This window comes from Sciurus vulgaris (assembly GCF_902686455.1).
Source record: "Sciurus vulgaris genome assembly, chromosome: 6".
NCBI classification, from domain to species: domain Eukaryota; kingdom Metazoa; phylum Chordata; class Mammalia; order Rodentia; family Sciuridae; genus Sciurus; species Sciurus vulgaris.
In genome coordinates this window covers 138,407,907-138,431,432 of record NC_136466.1, presented here as the reverse complement: position 1 = coordinate 138,431,432, position 23,526 = coordinate 138,407,907, and the positions used below count along the sequence as shown (strand labels likewise).

The following is a 23,526-nucleotide window of genomic DNA, read 5'->3' as shown; positions in this document are numbered from 1 at the left end:
ATATTTGCCAAATCTTTATCACTAGGTGAATGTCACTAAAGATTGATTGTAGACTACTGTTTCCAGTGAGATGCAAGCTGCACCCCCTCTTCTTTAAGTGCCTCCTAAATATTCTATTGAATTTCTCACCATATCTAGTATTAAATTTATTGAAGCAACTTTCATCCAAAAACTGAACAATGTTTTCTCCTGAGGAGACTTACTTCAAAGGCCAAAGAAGCCACGTTCCAGGGTCTTCGGTAGTATGTCAGAGTGTTTCCATCCCGAACCCTGTCACAAAGTCCGTTGTAGAACTCATTGTCGAAAGGTGTGGTTAGGGGATCCATTCCTAGAATGTTGATCCTGAGGATAAACAGAGTAGTGTCAGTCAGGCGTGCAAACACCGCATCTAATGCACGGCAGTCCTCTGTAAGCATTCGTGAGATAGCTTTGGTTTGTGTTACCATCACCCAAGATGTGTGCAGTAGAATCCAAAACAGCAGGAGGAGCCGGTTCACCTTGACTCTGTGTCTCTGGCAGAAAGCATACCTTAGGAGGGTCTTATAAACCTGTTGGCAACTAGGGCACAGTTTAGAGCACAAAGAACGAAATGCAATAAGCAGGACACATGGGACCATCTGGCTCCTGGAATCTTAACTCCACTGCTGTAACTCTTACCTAACCTCCCTCAGTAAACCAGGAACTTATGCTGTAATACCAACTATTTAAATTATTTGAGAACAGAGCATCTCAGGGGGACAGTAAAACATATGCATGTAATTTTTTGTCTATGAATCAACATTGGGGCTCTTTCTCTCTCCCCATTCTCTTTAAGCTTAAGCCTTTTCCTCCAGCTGTCTCATTGCTTGTCAAGAGCCTCATTTCCCTCAGGCATATATTATTCCCCTTATGCTTTCCAAGATGAACACAAAAATTTCAGCATCTAGCAAGACCTCCAAAATTCTACTTTTCCCCATAGCAGAATATTTTTGTTTAGAAAACTGTAATTCATAATGGAAATCTTGTTTAGCTTTTAAAAAATTGTTTGATTTGGAGGCTTAAAAACAATACATGCAAAAGAAATAGTACCTTTTGAAGTTCTTTGTTCCTTGCAGGAGCACAGAGTTGCCTTCTAGGCTCTGTCTGGAATAAATGGCCTCAAATCAGGGAGGCCCAATAAGGTTTGGTTCTCATACCCTTAACTCACCTTAGCACAAAAACATACACTTGTCCATTGTTCTGGATCACATTCCTAATGCCCATGAGCTGGATTATAAATCCAAATGTTGGTTTCAAGAGCAATTTGTTAAAGCGTGCATAACTTACTCTAAACCCATTGCTAATGCCAGAATAGTTCAAAGAACATCTTATTACGAGTGGATTAGTTAAAAACGTTTTCACATTAACAGCACCTTATTAATCAATTTTGAATCTACAAGGAAAATAAACATTGTGGAAAGTAAGTTATTTATACATGAATATCTTTTTCAAGACTGAGGTACAGATTAAGTTAACCATCTTTCACTACCTGTGGCATCAAAATTGACTTTCCTGGCAAAAGTTATGGCCCTAAAGTTCTAGTATAGTGCCCCAAACTAGTACTATTAACTTGAACAACAGATGGAAAAAAAAATTATAAACCTTGTTTACTTCCTTTAACATTTTGTCCCTCATGACTGGTCAACATTTTTTTCCTAAGTTTTGATCCGTCCATCCCTGCATTTATATCCTGGTCGAGGTATTGTGATGGGCCAAGAGGAGGTCCCTCTTCACTGACTTTGTACTTAGTCATGTGACATGCTTTGACCAGTTAGTATATAGTTGAAAGTAATAAAGAACCTTCTGGAAGCTGGACATAAAGAGACCTCCTTTGCTTCTTTTCTCTTTCTGGCACCCTAACCAGCATAGGGATTCTGATGGACAGCTGCTGCTCTTCCAGTCTAGCGACTTAGCAACTCCAGACTATCAAAACCTCAGTGAGACGCAAAGCCACCCCAGCCATTGCGGTTTGAGGCAGAGTTGCCATCAAGTCACATCTTGTGAGCAATTAGTTCTTAATTTTGTTTTACTAAACAAAGTTTTGATGCAATTTCTCCAACTCAAAGTCATAAAACATTGCAAAGAAATAGTATGTGCTTTCTTCTCAGGCTCTCAACTACACCTTTGTTTGATAGAGAACTCTGCCCTCCTGTGTACCTGCATTAAAACAACACTGTACCTCTTTACCTTCAGCGAATAATGAAATGAACCTTTGTTTCTGATGATGATTAACACATGATACATCTTTGTGCTGTATCGTGTTTGTAATAAACAGGGGCTGATATTAAGATAACTAGTGCACAATCTCTGCTGTCCTGAAAATTACTCTGAAGTTGGGAATTTGGACATACAATTACACATTTGGAAAAAAAAAAAAAAGTCTCCAAAAGAATATGCTTGGTCCAAATGAGTGGCAAAGGTAAGTGCTGCATAAGTCCAGTCTTCCCAGAGGAAGAGGTCACTGTGGGAAAGTCATAAAAAAGTTTTAGAAGAGGAGAGTTTGGTTTGGGCTCTGAAGAGTGGGTGAACTGGAATGGGACTAGGAGGACAGGGGGAATGGTATAAGCAATGGGGATGTAATGGCACGTGTGGGGACAGTGTCTTCAGATTTCCTGCTCCCATGCCTTAGAAAGGAGTGTGACAAGCTATGCTTTCCTGTACCTTTTTAGCATGACATCTGATATTTTTCATCTTCAGCTTAAATAGTGGCAAAGAATAAAATTTCCAGTGTTCTGTAAATATTTACAATATTTTCTATTTTAGGAAATAATCCAATAAATATAAACCACTGCAACTGAAAATTTTAAGGTATTTTGTTGTATTCCTTTTATAAAACAGACTATTTTTAGAGCAGTTTAAGTTTCCTGGGCCAAATAGAACAGAAAGTACAAAGATTTCCTATATACTCTGTGTCCTTCTCGTATTTGTAATTTTTAAAATTCTTTATTTCTGATTCATTAAATATTTTTTTTTTTGGTCAACTTATCATACTCTCTGCACCAAAAGATGCATTAGTTGGAACTTTTGTTTTGGTGGGGTGGGGGGGCGGGGATTAAACTCAGGGACACTCCCCCACTGAGGCACAACCCCAGCCCTATTTTTTATTTTATTTAGATACAGGGTCTCACTGAGTCACTTAGCACCTCACTGTTGCTGAGGCTGACTTTGAACTGGCAATCCTCTTGTCTCAGCCTCCCAAGCTGCTGGAATTACAGATATTCGCCTCTGCACCTAGGATGTTAGTTGGAATTTTAATACATTAACATCCTTTGACCTTAGGGTCTAAGTATTTACAAATTTCTTCATTCTTAATAGTATGTATAAGTATATTAAAATTTTCTCAATTGCTAAACACAAGAAAAATTTTACTGGAAAGTTATCTCTTAGTTCCTGAATCCATGGATGAAGATTACTTAGTTCTAGGAAGAGACAGAGTTCAATTTTATTCTTCCTTTCCATTTTTACAGGTGTAAGTGCTGACACATTCTATAAGAATAGAAGGAATTTTGTTACAGAAACACCACTCAATTCTTTGATCTTCTGTTACATACCCCCCAAAGAAATCATATACAGAATAGTGTTTTACCAAAATTATTTTCGTAGTCCATTAGCTGTCAATTGGTTAGGACATCTTTCAACACTGATGCTAAAAACAATTGGAAGCCATTCAATTCCCAAGGCATTAGATTCCAACTGAGTACCTGGATCTGGAGTCATATCTTGTTTTTTCCACCCTGCTGTAAAATGGTGTATGCTTTTGGAAAGTAGGAGATAAATGTAAAATGAGTCCAAAAGGAGAATGAACTTGACAACTTGAATACAGCCAAATTGTCTGCCTTATCAATTTCATGAAAAAATGTACATATAGAAGTTGAGGATTTACTATAGACAGATTGGTTAAATAATTAATAGTTGAACTATTACCCTAAAACATACCTGCCTCCCCCTTGGAAAGTTCTGAGTACCCCTGGTAGGCACATGCTAATCTGAAGGTTATTTTACAGAATAGCAAACTGATCAGTTGGCTGGATTCATTTGGAAAGTTGCAATAAAACTGAGAAGCAGTCTAAAGCATAACTAAGGAGGAGATATTTCACAAACTTTTGACTGGATTCCACTACTACAGAGACGGCAAGTCTACTCTAGAATGAGCCAATTTTTTTTTCTGCCAAGAAACATGAAAATATCTCATGGAAAGGAAGTCATCACCTGGGAAATAATAATAATAAAAACTCTTGTGTTCTTTGGCAGCTCTTTAAAATGCCTGTTTTCACACCTGCATGGAGAACCACAGGCAGTTCCAATTTGCCAGGTGAATTGACGAGAAAGCTCCCTTTACAGAAGTGGCGTGGTGCATAGATCACAAAAAAAGTAATTCCTTGCATATTGTCCATCACTGGCAGCTGGTTTGGATTTATATTTTTCAATGAATGCAAGATGGATTGGAGGATTTCCCTAAGTGCCTCTGGAGGATCGCATATGCCTATGAGACAAGAGGCTGAAACATTCGTGATTTAACTGAGCTCTCCTAGCATGGTAATTTAAATGAGAGTCCTTCAAATTAAATAGTACAAGTTAATCAGCTCAAGTGCTGTGACTTTCCTACATAAAAGAATCTGACCTCATGTGCCTGTCAATAGTTTTTGTTGAATATTTCTAGACTAAAATGTGTAGAAGGAGTTTATAAGCATGTTGCTAGGATCTGGGTGTTTACTCCCAAGATTTCTATTTCTTATATAGTCTATAGCTCTGTATGAGGAAATGGAGATTTATAGTAAATAAACATGTACTATTAATTGTATTGAAGATTATTATAAATACAACAAAGCATATTGCTTTGAACCTCTTCTTAAATATTAATTAATGGTTTATACTAATCTCCTACATTCTTAATACAAATATTTGGGTAATATACGACTACTTAAGGAGTTTCATTTTTTTTAAAGTTAGTTTTGCTTTGCGGAAAAGGTATTGACTTGTGGGCTTTGTAATGATGTTGGAGAAAAGTAGGGGGGCTGTGGGGAGAAGGAAAGGGAGGGCGGCATGATGGAAAAATAGATTTCTATGAGTCAGAGAAAGCTGAGTTCTAGTTCACAACAAACTAGCCAAATCGCTTCAATTATTTCATTTAGTTTTCATTTATAGATGAATATAAGCCCTTCTCTAATAATCTCACAGGATCATCATGAAAATCTACAGAGCTACAGTATACAGAAAGACTTTGAAAAGTTCAAAGCATCATGCAAGTGAAAATTGTTCTGAAAGATAGGTCCTAAGAAGGCTGAATTCGTCACAGGTTTTTACTCCTGGTAACGGGGAGTTTGATAAAAAATGCGGATGGACTGATTCTATCTGGGGCTGCTTCATTTTTCACATCTGCTGCTGACCTTTCCCAGAGCTGGGGCCCCACTCCCTGAGCCTTGAAGGCCCAGCCCTGGACAATTCCCAACACCAGCCCTGATCCTGGTAAAGCATGAGATACTTAAGGATTCCTTGCCGGCTCTCTGGGATGCATCATTATGAAACTCCCTGGAAAAAGCTATGTTACAAATTTTTCTATTCCCTGAACAAAGGAAATCAATTGATTATAAATGATTGCTTTTTTAGCTAATTGGACCAAAGTTTCTGTATTCTTTTCCTGTAAGGCAAATGATAAATTTGCATTGAGAATAAATAACATATGTAATTCCCTGTTTCAAGCTCTTTTGTTTAGATTAGGGAGAAAACTGTTTCTTGGATCCCAAATAAAGCAAAATAAAATAGTCATGGGTTTTCACCATGGACTCACAATGTCTTCCCCAAGAGAGAAGCAAAAAATGCTGAGGCTCATTTAAACCCACAGCGATCTGATTATGAGGTTTTGGACAACATCCACACCATTGACTGCCATTTGTCTGACAAAATCCACGTGATTCAGGGTCTCCACCTGTAGGCTAAGGGCCAATGGCACTGTGGGTAATATTTGAGGCTACTTAGACAAGTTTTATGAAGTGAACAGAGGATGTGTCTACCTTTTGGTATGCTGAGTTTTGGTCTTAATTTTGTTAAAAAAAGAAGTTTCATCTCGCCTAGAGAAGGGAGATAGCTCCACTTTTAGCCAAACCTGACATGGAGAATTTGTCTTAGGAACTGCCTAGCACCTTGGTGTAGAATTTCTAATTGACATTTGGGGTTGAGCTGTCCTGTGCACGGTAGAATGGATGTTCAGCAATACTCTGGCCTCTACCCACCAGTAGCTACCCCGGTATTTCTCACCCCAATCTCCTCCAAGATAACTGAACTGGTCTCTAGATATTGTCAGATGTCTCCTGGGCTGTGTGTGTGGGGAAATCACCCCTAATTGATAACCCCTGTCTTAATCCCTCAGTCAGCCTTGCTCTTCCCATTTCCTCCATTTTCTTTCCTCTTGGATCCCCATTTCAAGTTCTGGAGGTCTGCTCCTGAATTTTTCCCCAGGAACCTTGTTTCAATCTTAACTGTTACCAATTACCAGTATTTTAGAAAATGCTAATGTACAGATTTTTATTATTTAATTAATTCACTTATTTATCTACTCACCAAGTATTTATTGAGCATTTTCTATGAACCAGGCACTGAAATCATGAGGATAAAGAGACATACTGAATTACAGATGGTGAAACCTCTGTCAGCGCATCACTGGGTGAGAGAGAAACTGTGTCATATCAGGGACAGACTCACCCGGCTCAGGACAACTAATGGACGCTATGTCAGGAACATTCCTGGAATGCCCTCTGACTTTAGGAGACAGAATACAACCTCAGGTCTATGTCATTATTCCAATCCTTGGAGCACATATATCTGCAGAATAGTCTCCATTTTATATATTCTGAGCTCCAAAATAAGACTTCCCTTAGAGCTTCCAGTCACCTGTTCAGAGTCTCAGTGTTCTGTATGGAAAATGAGTGGCACAGCAGCACTTTCAGAATGCCACAATCTCTTGAGAACTTATAATCAGGTATTATAAAAACCTTCCATGATAAACAAAAGTTAAAAGATTTGCAACTAGAAAGCCTGCACTTCAGAACATTCTCAACAAAATATTCCATGAAGATGAAATGAAAAAGAAAAAGTGAAAGTCATCAAAGAGAGGAACTACACTAAAGGAATAGTCGATCAAAAGAGTAATTAATTCAAATTAAAAACTATAAGTGAACCCAAATGACAGGAAATATAAATCATATCTCAATAATAACCCTGAACATTAATGAACTAAACTTATCACTCAGAAGACAGACTGGCAGATTGGATTAAAAAACAAGAGCTAACAATATGCTGTCTCTAAGAGACTCCCCTCATGGGCAAAGACATCCACAACCAAAGGCAAAAGTGTGGGAAAAAATATATCCCAAGGATGGTATACAAAAGCAGGGGTTTCTAACCTCATATCAGATAAAGTGAACTCTAAGCCAAAGTTAATCAGAAGGGATATAGCAGGCCATTTCATACTGCTTAAGGGAATTACATATCAACAAGGCATAATGATTGTAAGTATTTATGCCCCAAACAATGGAGCATCTTTGTACATCAGACAAACCCTTTTCAATTTCAAGACTCAAATAGACCACAACATAATAATACTGGGTAACTTTAACATGATTTTGTCACCACTGGATAGATCCTCCAAACAAAAGCTAAATAAAGAAACTATAGAAATAAAAAATACAATTTAGTCTTAACAGACATATATAGAATATTTCATAGTTTCTTTTCAGTAGCACATGAATCCTTCTCTAATATAGACCATGTTATGTAAGCTATCACATATGTTGGCATACAGTTGTAATATTACCTTAATATATTTTCAGCATCTATGGAGTTATTTTGATAGCTCCCTTTCCATTGATATTAATTTTTTTGTTCTTGCTTTTCTCTTGATTAGACTTGTTTGATTTTATCAAATTTTAGCTGTATTATTTCTTCTCTATTTCACATATTTCTGCTTCTACTCTTATTTTTCCTTCCTACTACATAATATGAAAACAATGTGATTGTTATTCTAGCTTCTTTCTGATAACAAGTACTTTGAGTTATAAATGTTCTTAAAATATCGAGATCCTTATATTTTAAGCTTTTATTATCACTAAGTTCAAAGCACTTTTTATTTACTTTTCTTGTGCTTTCTTCCTTGACTTCTGAGATATTGATAAGTGTGCCATTTAACTTTGAAATCATCCACATGTGGGGGTGGGGAATATCTTCAGGTGATTGATTTCTAATGTAATAATCATTCAGGAAACATTCTGCAGTTCAAATTTTAAAAAGTAATGGAAATGCTTTTTATATTGATTGTGTTGGTTATAGACCTGACAAAACTGATCAAATTGCATCCTTCAAATACATGCGTTTTTTTGTATTTCGATTTTACCTCAATAAATCTCTGGGAAAAAAGAATCAGGAATTGTTCCAAGAGAAGTTCCAATGAAAGACAGCCTTGCTGAGAATTCAAATGCTCTCACTGAATACCTACTCCTGGCCGCTTGGTTCTAAATGTTACCATGTCATGTCAAGTGGATTTTCAGACAGGAGCTATTTCATCCCCCTTTGGAATGAGAAGTAATATTCTGATAAGTTGAGTCTATTCTACAGACTCTTCCTGAGGCAGGCAGTTTAGCCAGAGTATCTTGAGATACTTTCAACATATTTTCAGGCTGAATATATCTTTAAAAGATAAAGAGCCAAAGGTTGCCACACCTGTGACCTTCATATAAATCATTCTTGCACTGTGTTGCAGTGAGAAAGTCGGAGAGCGCCTCCACTCACGGCCATCTGGAAAAAGCCAAGTGAAATACAGACCCATAGCCAGCTGTTCGGGCCAGCTCAGACTCTTCCACCACTCGGTCCCGGCAGGGTGGACGGGGATCCCTGTCGCAGTCGTCCTCATCTGAAAAGTCTCCACAGTCATTGTCACCGTTGCACAAAAGTCGCCTCTTTATGCATCTGCCTGCAGTCAAAATCAGCAAAGACACTCTGCCAAACATGTTGAATTCTCGGCACACAATACATTGATGTTGTTGAGGACACTTTCACACTTGGAATAAAAACCATGCTTATTTCTTTTCACTCATGAGTGTACACAGAATTGCCCGGTGAGAAACTGGAGTGCAAGGATTACCTGTACTGCACTGAAAGTCGTTTCCGCAGTTGTCCCTGGCCTCCTCGCAAGGCTGGGTGGGCACACACTGTCGCCTGTCTCCCAGAGCATGCAGGCAACTTTTCCCACGAAATTGTCCAAAGACTTCGACGCTCCTTGAGCGAAACTGCAGAAGACCAGTTGGAAAGGTCAGACTTTCTAAAGCCCAAAAGATTATGGTTTGAAGCAGCATCCACAACGCTGCAGCCTCCTGAGCCCATAGGAGTCAATGGTTCTAAGACAGAAGTAGTAGTAGTTACTGAGTGACTTAAAGTAACGCTTTGCATTCTAGGTTTTGCAGTCTCTCATACCAAAGCGCAGTCTCGTGATATTCATTCAGTAGACTACACAACACACAGATTTCTTGGCAAAGGGAACCACTTATCTGCATATGAAGATCTCTCGTTTGGGGCTGAAACTTAGTTTACTTAGTTTGGGGGCTCTCTGCTTCCCAGCCATTTCCCTGGAGAGGCAAGGAATACAGCATCCACAAGGGAAGGTTGGGGGGAATGGAGATGCACACTTACCATTTGTTTGAGGCAAGGATCACACTGTGACCATCCGCTCCAAGGGCTCATTCTGCAGTCTATGGGCAACGGAGAGCCATCTCCTTGTATTGACTCTTGGCTGCAATAAAACATTCCAATTACTAATGACCATTAATGTGTGCCTGTTTCCAAGAATTATTCACAAACCAATTTAATCTATTTACTCGTGTGCCCCCTTCCAAATCACACTATTTATACTTTCACCACCTCTCCCCTTTGACATTTGACCACGTAGTGTTTGGTAGTTTTTACTTCTTGGACTGTATCATGACTTGACTTTCAAGCTAATGACAATAACGGTGATGAGGAAAGCTGGCACAGTAGCCTGACAGGTGTTTCATTCTAATGTTTTCTACCAGATGATGAATTCATGGAAGCTAGAAATCTTGCTCCCCTTTCTTTGTACACCTCCCCTCCCCCCAGGCATCCAGCAAAGCCTCCGGTTGCCTGGTTCTCTTGTAAATTTGAGCCAGCCAGCCCGGCCTTTGCTGCAGCAAGCACCTCATAAATCAGGCTTTCCCTCTTCAGTGTTCTATACGAATGTCCCAAGCTGGATGCTCCACCGCTTCACACTCCACTTCTGGGCTTATTCCTGATCTTGTGGAGTTTTAACATCATATGTTTTGGCATTTATAGCCTCCCCAGATGCGGGGCTCAGCAACACTTTTCTGGCTTTGAACGTCCCCCTCTCCTCTGGTTCACCATCTGGATCTCTTCTAGTCGCAACACCACCTTGGATGTTATTCCAGTAAACCACAGAAAGGAGACAAAACCAAATGAAACCAGAAGGCACCAAACAAGAACCCTACAGACTTCCTGCCCCTCCTTTCCCTTCCAAGTAAGGCCAATGCCTCCACCAAAGCTCTAGGTCTCAGTTCTTCTTTGTGACTTTAATCAATTGACCGTCACCTCGACTTTAAACTTGTCCTCAACACCTTTTTCATCTTTAATGCAATGTGTTCAAATCAGTGAGAGTAAATGGAAATGACCAATGAATGTATGAATAGACCTCCTGGACTCCATATTTCTCCCTGCTACCCTCATTTCCCTCCCGCCATTCACAATGATGCTTCTGAAAGGAGTTGCCATAAGTGTAGGTTTCTCTCTCATTCTCTCTCATGTCTCCTCTCCTTCAACCCTCCATGATTCCATAGCTACTTCTAAATTCTCTGTGCTTTTTAAGCAAGTTTCTTGAAAAAGAAAAAGTAGTTGGCTCCGCATCCCTTACTCCTTACCTCCCAATTGAGGGAGCTAAGTCCTTATTTCAGTCCTTATTTTATGGACTTTCTCACAGGATGTCATGCAATTGACCACTCTTGCTTTGTAAAGGAGACTCTCTCTTCCCTAAGTCTGAATGACACTAGACCCCTTCTTTCTTATCCTCTTTCTTCTGTGTTCAGTGTTCTATTTTACTATACAGATGCTTCCTCTTCTGACAGTGTTTCAAAGCTGTTTTTCCTGAAGTTCCCGGCCCTGGACTTCTCCCTCTCTTTTCTCCATGCTTTTTCTGGAGTTTGGCTTCCATGTGTGTGTTAATGACACCTGTAGGGAAGTCCACATGCAGACATCTCTCCTGAATTTTAAACTTTTGGATCCACCTCCTAACTGCACATCTGCACTTGGACATCTTTACGGGCCATTGAATTCAATGTATTCCCAAATGAATTCATTGTTTTTCCTTTTCTTTCAAAGCGTCTCCTTTATTAATGCAGCTATTCTAGTCGGAGACCTGGGTGTTCCTTGTCTCATGCATCCTCCTCTCTGGCATCTAATCAAACACTCAAACCTGTTGTCGACAGTCTTGTAAATGACTCAAATTCATCCTTTCTTCTTCATTTCTTCTGATTTCAGCTAACTCTATATCTCCTGGATGACTATAATAATTTCTGACTTAGTTTACACAAGGCATCCAGAGGGATCTTTAGAAGTGCAAATTTGGTCTTGCCATTCCCTCCTGAAAACCCCTCAGTAGTTTCCCTTTGCTTTTGTGATGAAGGCCCAAATTTTTAACAAGGTGTGAATAATGACTGCCAAAGATATTCATGTCCTAATCAGTAGATTCTGTGAATATGTTACTTTAGATGGCAAAAGAGACTTTACGGGGGTAATTAAAGGGGGTTTATCCTGTGCTTTGGGGTGCGCATACTTTAATCACATGAACTCTTTTTTTTTGGTCCTCGGGATTGAACCCAGGGACACTTAACCACTAAGCCACATACCAAGCCCCCACTTTTTAATGTTTTGTTTTGAGACACGGTCTCACTAAGTTGCTTAGGGCCTCACCAAATTGCTGAGAGTAGCTTTGAATTTGAGATTCTCCTGCCTCAGCCTCCAGAGCCTCTGGGATCACAGGCATATGCCACCATGCACAACCTAATCACATGAACCCTTAAAGAAGAGTAGGTAAGAGAGTTACGAAGACAGAAGAGGAAAGCGAAATGGAAGACGTGAAAAGGGACTCTCCCTACTGCACTGCCCTGATGACGGAAGAAGAGGACACCAGGTCAGGAAATGCAGCCAGCTCGAGAATCTAGGAGTAGCAAGAAATGCATTCTTTCCAGAGTCTTCATTAAGGGATCCAGCTCTGCTGGCCCCTTGGTTTTGGCCCAGTGAGACCCCCTTCAGATTTCCGACCTTCGGAGCTGTAAGATGATAAACTTGTGTTTTAAGCCACTAGGTCTGTGGTCATTTGTTGCAATTACAGTGGGAACTAGCACACATGACCTGGAGGACTCTATCCAAAGCCCCTCTTCCCGATTCTCCAACCTCACTTTTTTTCCCCACTAAATTCTCAGGCACACTGAACTTGAATTTTAAAGAAGAGACACTTTTTCTTATGTGTTCCGGTCTTACATTGTGCTATTCCCTATTCACCACACTGATGTCATCTTGGGCACATTTTCTTCCCCCTGAGAACAATTCCTCACCTCTCAGCATAATTTAGATTTCCATGTACATACTTTTATGGCATCTTGTTCCTCCCTATATCATAAACACCTTTGCAATGATATAGTTCATGTAATTAATTTGTTCATTTATTCATTAATTTATTAAATATTTATTAATTCACTATTATTGACTGAACATGGTAAATATAATGTTGTTCAAAACAACAAAAACGAAACCAAAACATGTTCTCCAAGCTAAATGGAATTTATATCCTAGCTAGAAATACTAGTAGATTGGGACTTTTATGTCTTCTTCAGCTTCATATGAAGTACCTGGAGCATAGATAGTTCTTCGGCAGTGATTTTTCTGTTGTTTGTTTTTGTTTTTAAGCAAGTAACTAAATGAAAGAAGAGGAAGGAAGTGCTCTTGGTCAAGTGATCTTAGACAGAACTAGGCTTGTGTTTCTGTAGGGTACGATCTCCTGGTGAACCATCCACATGATTTGTGTGAGAAACTTTCTTCTCATGAGGCTTCATGATGGGAGATGCCATTTTTGTAAATGTGACCCATGCTTACACCATCCAGAATATCAGGAGACCCAACCAACTTTTATCTTCTAAAAGTACAGGTTAAAAATGTATTACACAGGCAACCAAAGCTCTTGAAGAATCAGCTTTCCTTATAGTCTAAGTATTAGGCATTGTCTGAAAATAAAACACAGCTGAGAAATTATCTGCTAGAAAGTTTCCAAAAAATTAAAAACTGAGGAAGAGGCAGTGGCAGACATACACTTGTGCCCTGCAGCTGTGTCAATACTGGTTGCATAACCTAATCCCGAGACATTAAAAATAAAGAAATTGTAAAATTGGAATTGTATTCCCATTTCAATTCAATTAGGCTCTCTGTTGATGGGTTCTGAACAACATAGTTTTAAAAAAGCTACCCAGGTGATTCTCAGGCTCAGACAATGTTGAAAAATACTGCATTAACTGCAGGGTGTGGTAGCACATTCCTGTAATCCAGTGGCTCAGGAGGCTAAGGCAGGAGGATCAGGAGTTCAAAGTCAGCCTCAGAAATTTAGCTAGGCCCTAAGTGAGACCTCTTCTTTAAATAAAATACAAAAAAAGGGTTGGGGATGTGGGGCACTGGTTAAGCACCCCTGGGTTCAATCCACAATACCACAAAAATTCTGCAATATCTGTAGGAAATCTATGATATTCGAAGGGGTGGGATTCAAGTAGATCTGGGTGTGCTCATTATGTCAGCATCACCCAAACATGAGGCCACCATTGACTGACATGTCACTATGCCAGGTTATCTCTGGTTTTGGGAATTACACTAGGCTTTGCTGTTAACATTACTGTGGATCTTTTCAACATCATCCTATTTGAACTGGGTTATCTGTTCCTTTCTTTTTCATGTTCATCACTACGAAATGTTAGCATTTTGTCTCAGTATCTCCCAGGGGCAATTATCTCTTTAGTTCCAGAAAACACATCCTGGAGACCAGTTCCATGACATCTTTATTTCTTACTCATTACAGGGACCAGTTTCACTGAGCGTTGGTTTGGAGGATCTGGTGCAGATTGGTGGATCATGCATGGAAGGTAAAACCCATTGTAAATATCCCAGAGTGAGTTACAGTCCTTTATCAGGTAAAGCCAATGATGGGGTTTCCAAAAGGGGCTGTTCATCTGGCTCCCCACAAGTGACTAGACCCTGTTCCAATGACCCTGGCATGGCCTGCAGATGGCTCTCATACTACATATGCCAAGTTGGACAGTTGCTGGATGAGAATCTGCATCTGTCCACTCCGGGCTGAGAGCAGTTTTGTCTTACATCTGTATTGCCTTTTTCCCCAACACAAATCCTCTTTGAAATAAGCTAGTTCAATAACTTCTTCCTGTCAGAGCCTCAGGAGTTTTAGACATTTTGAGATACAGTGAGTTAACAAGAATGCAATTTATTTTTTCCAATATAGTAGCCCCAGGTAAAGGATATGAATTGGACAACCTGGTTCTTGCCTGGATCTATCTTAAGCATAAAATGAAATGATGTCAAATGAGGCAAAAATAAACCCAAAATTGTGTTAATACATGGCTGTCTTGCCTTCACTATGCCAGGTGCCTAGATACCTGGAGGCACAAGAAAGAACGCATGGAATGATTAGGAAGGAATCATAGATAATGCAAAATGAATGTTATTGAAACACATATGCTGCATAACTATTAGGAGAGGAGATGGGTCATCTGGAATAGCTCCTTCTGTCCTTCACCCTGGGAGCCCAGCACCACCTCCTTGGTCCCTTTAACTCACTCAGCAGATCGTTTGTAGCTCAAGGACTGTGTGTGTCCTGTACTCACCACCTGCCCGTCATGCAGCTGAGCTATTAGGTTGAGAGAACTGTTTGTCAAGCACTTTCTAGATTCTTAGATGAAATGTATCTCCAAGTGCCGCAAACTCAGCTTGAAAGACACTTCCTAGATCAAAGCAATTCACATGAGCACGGCAGGAGGCCCAACTCTGGGCCAGAAATGCAGTAAAGAAAGGCCTAGCCCCATCCCTCTGCCAGGAAAGAAGTTTCCAGCTTTCGAAAAGAAAACCTCAGAGCAGCTCACACACTCCAGGACACTTTGGTCAGCCCAGGCAGGAAACACCTACTGTATGAAGGAATCTCTGTGTCAATATACAACACAATGTGACTCCCTGGGACTGGACGGAGAAAGGTGCGCTAACTGGGACTGCATTCTTAACCCATGCAGCTGCTGTCATAGAGCCTACATTGTATTGGGTGTGATACAATCAGTGAGTGTTCCAGAAAATATAGCATGTACTACCAGTCAAGACACAAGCATTCTGAAGGAATGTGAGCAGGGTGAGAGGGAAGACAGCACCAAGGGGCGCGCGGGGCGGGGGTGTTTTAGTGGAGCAGAGAAAGGACGCTCTCAGAGGAGGTGTGTGGCTTCAGATATAAATCCACAAACTCTGTGACAATATTCCCACCTAAAGTAGGGCCTACGTGACTGTGTGAGTCAGTTTTTTGTCACCGTGACCAGAACAGCTGACAAAAACGACTTAGAGTAGGAAAAGTTTATTTTGGCTCATGGTTTTTGTGGTACAGTCCATGGTTGATCAACTTTATTGCTCTGGGCCTGAAGTGAAGCAGAACTTCATAGAGGAAGGGGAGATCAGAGGAAAAGTGCTCAGTTCATTACAGTCAAGAAAGAGAGAGAGAGGAGAGGAAAGGAGAGGAGAGGAGGGGAGGAGAGGAGAGGAGAGGAGAGAAGAGGAGAGGAGAGGAGAGGAGAGGAGAGGAGAGGAGGGAAGGAAGAGGAGGGGAGGGGAAAGGAGAGGAGGGGAGGGGAAAGGCGAGGAGAGGAGAAAGCGGAGGAAGGGGCTACAGACAAAATATAAACCTCAAAGGCACACCCGGTTACCTACTGCCTCTAGTCACACACTACCCGCCTATAGTTATCACCCAGTCAATCCAATCAAGTGAGTTAATCCATTGATTAGGTTACACTTCTCATAATCTGTTTCACCTCTGACTATTCATGAGTTTTTGGGGGACACTTCATGTCCAAAACCATAACAGTACCCTTCTCTTGAAGCCGGCTAGGACGTTGTGACTGCCTAAGTGCACAGACAGAACACAGGGGCAGTGATGCTGCGTGCCTTTCAGAGCAGGATTGGAAAAGGCTGTACAGGTTCTGCCAAACACATTTGCTCTGGGTACCTTCCACGACTATGTATGAGGCTGCCCGAGAGTAAGGGGGTCCTTAGTTTTTCTAGCTTCTCACTATGTGAGTCTTTCCAGCCCAGATAACAGACACATGAAAGAAGAAGCCATCAAGATGAGCCACTATTTGAGTATGGCCTCATGGGACACCCCAGAGAATGGTACAACAGAGCCAGGCTGCCCCCCTGGATTCCTGAGCAAATGAAAAAGTTGTTAGCACAGGCCCAGTGGTACACACCTGTAATCCCAGCAACTCAGGTGACTGAGGAAGGAGGATTAGAAGTTCAAGATCAGCCCTAGCACTTAGCGAGACCCTAAGCAACTTTAGCAAGAGCTTGTCTCAAAATAAAAAAATAAGAGCTGAAATGTGACTCAGTGATAAGTGGCCTTGGGTTCAGTCCCCAGTGCCCAGAGTGCCCTGGGTTCAATCCCCAGTATCAGATGAAAAAAAAAGAAAAAGCTATTGTTTTAAGTTACTGTTTTGTAATGTGTGGTTTGTTACACAGCAAAATTTGACTGAACAAGAGATGATATTTGATTAGGTACCTGAATGAATTTAGAGAGGAAGCTATGTGAGGGGTTGAGAAAAGTGTTTCAAGCCAAGGGAACAACAGTAAGTGCAAAGGACCTGAGGTAGCATGTTGGTATTGGAGCAGAGAGTACAGATGCTCCAGGAGGAGGCAGGGCACATCTCTACTTTATAGGCCTTAGAAGAGTTTGGCATTGATTCTGAGCTTGCTAGGAATCCTTAGAGAGCAGGAATAATACTCAAATTTATTTCACCAAGATTTCTCTTACCGAAGGGATAATTGACTACTGGAGAGTGGGCCAGAATGGATTCTGCAACCAACTGATAATGATTTGGGCTATTGTGGTCAAAATGGTCACAATGAGAAGTGGTTACATTTAGGATATAGATAGAGAAATATAAAAACAAATTGATAGAGATTATAAATCCTATGTATTATAACTGACACATAATAATTGTACATACATTTCTAGCACACAAGGTAATGGATCTGGAGTACATTTAAAGGTGGTATCAACAGGACTTGGTGTTAGGTTGCATGTGAAAATGACATAGATAGAGAAGTCAAGAACTCCCAGAATTGTATCTGAGTAACCTGGTGAACTGTGGTGTTGTGGGCGGGGATGGGTGGAAAAAGCAATATTAAATCTGGGAGGCTATTATATTTCAAGAGTGTTGACTCAGTTATTGGCCATTGAGCTCAGGGCACGGCAGGAAGAGATCGGCACTGCAGGAGTTGGAATGTAAGTGGTATTTCATCCTAGATGTAGATGTGGGAATGGCTGGCAAAGGAACCGAAGTGAAGAGCAAAGTTTTCCACTGGCCGGAGCAGATGGAGCTGGTCCCCGTGGACGGCTTAGGCTTGGCAGGGCTCGACCCCCACAGCCTCACGGGATGCACTCCAGGAACTTGAACAGGTTCCTGTTGACATTTACTGGTTCCTATTCTCACTGGATCGTAAGCCCAACAAGCACAGGGACCCTTGGGAAAGCACCAGACTCAGTATCTGGCCCATGTTAGAAACTCAGGGTTTGCAGTGGTAGATGGATTAATAAACAAGGGGCCATATTTGGCCAATAGTAGCTGATAAATAAACATCTGTCAACTTGTATTAAATATGGAAATAAAACATAGAAGAATGCAAGAGGAGAATGGACATTGTGGATACCTTTGGTTTTTTTAGATCCAACTTTTCCATTAATGGATGTTTGAGTATTTTTCTAGATTGTTGAGATAAAGTGAATAAAAATAAATAGAGTAGTAGTTGCTAACATTTGAGGGTCTAGTTTGTGTCAAGAACTCTTCCCTTAAAGGCTTAAGTATCTATTTAATTCTTACCTCTGTCTTTTGAACTATCTCCTATTATTGTCATCACACTCTCAAGATGAGGACTGACCGCAGGGATGGGAAGGAGTTTGTCTCAGGGGGGCAGCAGCTATGGCAGGGCAGAGCTGAGGTTCAAGGCTGACCATTTTCTCCTTAGAGACGCTTTCCCCATTGTTTTCATGCATTCTGACTTCCTATTTGATACTCCTGCTTGTTTGAAAAGTAGGCGATGAACTAAAATTATATGCAAAAGATTGCATTATATGAAAATTATTAACGCCACTAAAACAAAAGCTTAAAAATCAGAGGATGATGAAAAACTGGGAAAAAATATTTGTAGTTCATATCCGACACAAAACACTAATTTATAAAGTAACTAAGGAAATTCCTGAGAAAAAGACAAAGGAATCTAAAAATCTAAAAAAAAAAAATGGATAAGGAGAGTTCACACACACACACACACACACACACACACAACCAAACCACATGCCCTTCAAATGTATGACAAAAATTCACAGCCTACTTCAATAACAAAACAAAACAAAACAGAAACAAAATAGAAACAATTTAAAACTGTACCAAGATGCCACTTTTTAACCCACGGGGTTGACAGACATCAAGGAGTTGGCTCATACCTCCTCTTGGCAAGCCTATGAGAAAACACTTTCATATGCTGCCGGTAAGTGGAAAGTAAAACTAACTCCACAGGGTCGTAGGGCAGTTTCGGCCAAAGCACAAAGGTGGTGACCTTTTGACCCAGTTATATTATTTTGGGGAATTAATACTATCTACTGACAAAATCATATATCAATAAGGATATTCACTGCAGCATTGTTTCTGGTACAAAAGACTGGAAACCCCCTGAATGTTCGTCAGTAAGAGACAGGTTGCTTCAACGGTTTATCCACACAATGGAAAATTAGGGAGAATGCGGAAGCCCCCTCATACTGGTTTAGAAAGGTCTCTAGGACATATTAGCATGTGAAAAACAAGCAAAGTACAAGACACTGTGTATGATACACTTCTAGGAAAGGAAGGGAGCAAACAAGGTAATATGAGACTCTGAGCTTTAATCTACATAAAGAAGGAGTAGCAGGACACCTGAGGAACTAATGCACGTTTGCCTAGAGGGTAAGTGAGGTGGGAAGGGGTTTCCTAAGTACTTTACGTATGATAACACAGATTTCATGAAAAGTTATGCATGGGGAAAGAAGACCTTTCAATATACATTTTGTTGTTTTTTGATCTTTGAACAATGTGAATATTTTGGTATGTGCAAATTCAAAAGAAAGCGAGGGTCCCAATAGCTACCTGCTTAGAGCTCTACTCAGCTCTTATAGTGGTTTTAAACATGTACCTTCTACCCCAGGAAGCATAAGGTGTGATGTCCCCCGGGACCTATTCTAATGGGACCCTCATCTTTCTCCATGTATTTTTAAAAAGCAGAGCTAGACATCTCCAACAACTCAGAAGCAGCAGAAGCTCCCTGTCACGGGCATTTTCACAAAAATCCTTCCTAGGTAGGTGCTGTCATGGTCACGGTTCTGAGTTGAATGGTGTCCCCTCCAAAAGAGCCATGTGGGAGTCCTGTGCCCAGTACCTTAGGAGGCAAGTTTACTTGGGAACAGGGTCTTCACAGAGTGATCAAGTTAAAATGAAATCACTAGACTAGGCCCTAGTCCCCATGACTGGGGTCCTTAGATAAGGGGAGATTTGGGGTGAGGGTGTCTTTCTGTGGTAGCTCATGTGTACCTCGCATGCGCAAAACCTGCGTCCCTCAGTACTTCCAGGGAAAGAGGAAAGTTTTATAAAGACCTGCACAGGGGAGATGATGTGAAGGTGGGCCCGCGGTGACAGTGGCCGGAATGATGGAGCTGCTGGCCACGGAATGGCAGGGATGGCCCGATGGCTCCAGAAAATAGGGAGGCTCCCCCAGAGCCTCGGAGGCAACGTGGCCCTGCCAACACCTTTTGCTCCGACTCGCAGCCCCAGGACTTTTTCAATTTCTGTCGCCGGAGTCACTCTGTGTACTTGGCCTAGGAAACACACAGTCAACAGCTTACAAGTGAGAGAGAGGCTGTCACTTGCCTGAACCTGCACCGTTGGTAAGCTCGATCTGAGCTGGGGAAGTCTAGCTTGAGAGGCATCCTTCATTCCGATTAAATTGATTCTTCCAAAAATCGTTTATAAAATTCTAGTACTTTGGTAATGCAGATTATTCTTCTCGTTTCATGACTGAAGTCTCTGAACACTGTCTTGACCGTAACCTTTTACAGAGTGTTCAGAGCAGGGCAACCCTAACAAGCTCTGAAGGCATGATAGGGGGCACAGTGGGCCAAGCCAAATGGCAGAGCAGCTGCCTGGAGCTGGGGGCCAGCCAGTGGGGCTTCCTGGTCCTGCCTGGGACAGCTGAGTGCAGCCAGGACCCAGGGGGTGAGAACTTCAAAGCGATTGAAGCTGTCCCCATAGTCTCTCATTTTTGATCAGTAGGAGCCACAATTCAGGAATGTAGGCTATTAAAAAAAAAAAAAAAAAAAAAAAAAAACCTGTTTTTTAACTTAAGAAAAGGTCAGGTTAAGTACAAGTGAGCTAAAGCAACTTTCAACAACTGCCTTTCCAAGTCCAAATTCCTTTTGTACCCAGATGTCCAGAAAATGAAAATATTTTCTGAATAAAACCATGTTGCTTAGATATGGGAAGAAGAAGTGGGAAGATGAAGGAAAGTGGGCCGAGCACTTGACCCAGGCCCATGCAGGTATGGGTAGCCCTTTGTGAGCCCCCTCCTGGAAGATGCAGCCCTGAGAACAGCCCACTTCAGCAAGTGGAGCTCAGGTGGAAAAGCGGCCTCCTTTGTAGTTGGGAGGTGGGCCAAGAAGTGCTTGAAATGGACAGCAAAGTCCAAAACAGAATTTGGTCAAACCAAGGGTCAAATGACCAAAGGAGAATTGGATGCAGGTCCTGGTTGGTCTGAACAGAAGGAATAGTGTTCAGGCTGATGTTTCCTTAGCTTCTCTGTTGAAATCAGGACTAGTTCAATACTGTCTTTGGATCAAATCATATTATATCGGATCACACAGGTTTGTGTCCTCTCCCTGGACTTTTGGATAGAAGGAAGGATGCTTCATGTGACCCTAACCTCCAACATTCCTAGGTGCACTGTAGATGTTCAGTAACCACTTACCGTCTATTTGATTTATTTCCTGGATGGGCTTGGTATAGTGTCTTATTCCACTTTGTGTTGCTATAACAAAATACCTGATGCTGCGTCATGCATAAAGGAAAAAATTTATTTGACTCATGATTCTGGTGGCTACAAGGTCCAAAGAGCATGATACTAACTAGCATCTGAGGAGGGCCTCTTGGTTGTGTCATGATATAGTCAAAAAAGTAAAAAGGGAACTTGCCATGTACAGAGGGGCATGTATGCAAGCAACGAAACAAGACCTTTTCTTACCACTGCCTGTCTCAGGAACGAATCCAATCCTACCTGACTTGGCTCACTCCTTAGAGACGGCATTATTCCGCTCAGATGTGTGGCACTCCCATGACCTAATCACCTCATACTAGACCTCACTTCTTAAGGTTTCCACCACTCTGACATACTGAGGACCCAGATTCCAGCACGCAAACCTTTGGGGACACACTCAAACCATATGCAAGCCATAACACGTGGCCTTTGAAATCTGAGCCAAATCAGAGAAAATGGAGAAAGCACATATTTGCTGGAAGCAGGGCCAATGGATCTGTACTTCAAAGGGAAAAAACATGGTCCTAAACCCCAGGACGCAACTTAAGGCACATCATGGGACATCAAGGAAGAGAAGAGAAGTGATTCAGTTTTGCCAAGTGTGTGAGCAAAGGGGTGATGTGGTCAATAGTTTAAAAATGTTAGATATTGAGATAAAAAGGAGAAATGGATTAATTTCCTTAATCAAAATTTTTTCAGACATTAGGCACTGATAAACTCAGGTTTACCATACGCTATTAATAAAGTGATAACCCACTTTATTTCACAATTCCAAGTATCTCAGTTTTAACATTTGACTGCCTTGTTTGGAAGAAATCCCCAGACCTAGCAGCAGGTTTCCACAGAAAATTTGCAAAGACGTACATACCCTATGTCTTTTTCTTAACCTCCTCTTAAATTTTGGAGATGTGCATATTACTTTTTGGCTTAACGTTTCTGCCTACTGTTAAGGAGTAGAACTTGAAGCACCAAATCCCACAGTGAAATCCAGAAACAAATAGGCCGTGACTCACCTGGAAGTGGGCACTGAAGCTAGAACATGTATTTCTAGAATGCAGAATGCAAAGATGAAGCTCTTGCTGGGGGACATGCTGCTCCTGCTAGGGAACTCCCAGGGGGTGATCCAGCAGGTCCTGCAAAGCATTTATTTGCAAAAGGGCAGAGGACAGGGGACGATTATGTTTGTGTGTGCTCAGGGTTTTTGTCAATTTTGACTGCCTGGGCACCGAAGTCCAACTGAAGAAGAGTCATTTTGTAATGTTTGGACTGTTTTTCCATATTGACAAGGATTTTTGGGTAATGAACTGAAATGTTACAGTGTCTAAGATTAGCATTTGTGCCATGTAAAAGATAAAATGAGAGGGAAAATATTTTTAAAAAACCCCAGCAGTTCTCACTTTGGTAGATTCTGAGAGAGAAGATGAGGGAATGTGTCATTTTGAAAAAAAGGTCTGTGGATGATTCTTACAGACTTGAAGGAAGTAAAAGAATGACATTTAGTGGAAAGAAAGGTACAGATATGATGTTCTAACTACTCCCACTCCCAATCCAAAAATGAGGTATGTGGGTTGTTTCTATGTGGGCAAGGTAAAGTGCAAGACGCACTGACAAATTTCTTTCCTTCCAGGTACAGCGCATCCTTTGAAGAATAAGAAGTAAACTCCCCAGTCATTAAGCAAATCATCCAAAAAGATATGAGCTCCCTATCTCAGAATCACATATCCGTCAGATAGATTCTGAGATGGAAAAATTTGGCCCCTGCCATGAAAGGGGCTGTTCTCCCCACATTATCATGTTCTCCAGGACTTGCAGGACTCTGGAAGTCTCGGAGTAGGTGGACTTTGCAAATGCTCTGGAAACCCTGGTTGCACACCTGGGACACTTGGAAATACAGTGTTGGCTACCTACATCCTGCCCAAGTCGACTGGGATTTTTAAAATGTTTCTAAAGTGTGGCCAGGGTTGAGATTGAGAATGAACTTGAGAAAGAAAGTCATCAGTGAAGTTTTTTTTTTTCCCCCATAGTTTGCTTTTTTTTTTTATTAATTCACTCAAAAACATTTCTAGATACACGTTTGAA

General features: G+C 41.1%; 1 protein-coding gene across 1 annotated transcript in view; it reads right to left on the bottom strand.

The window, feature by feature from the left end:
* C9 (complement C9) overlaps positions 1 to 22,622 on the bottom strand; it is a 48,321-nt gene extending 25,699 nt beyond the window's left edge. Inside the window, exons 1-5 of the mRNA XM_079144461.1 lie at positions 22,461 to 22,622; positions 9,697 to 9,796; positions 9,152 to 9,296; positions 8,833 to 8,980; positions 204 to 342 (exon numbers count right to left, since the gene is read on the bottom strand). Of these exons, the coding sequence (XP_079000587.1) occupies positions 204 to 342; positions 8,833 to 8,980; positions 9,152 to 9,296; positions 9,697 to 9,796; positions 22,461 to 22,591 (663 nt within the window). The 5' untranslated portion in view covers positions 22,592 to 22,622. The remainder of the gene's footprint in view (positions 1 to 203; positions 343 to 8,832; positions 8,981 to 9,151; positions 9,297 to 9,696; positions 9,797 to 22,460) is intronic.
* Positions 22,623 to 23,526: the final 904 nt, after the last annotated feature.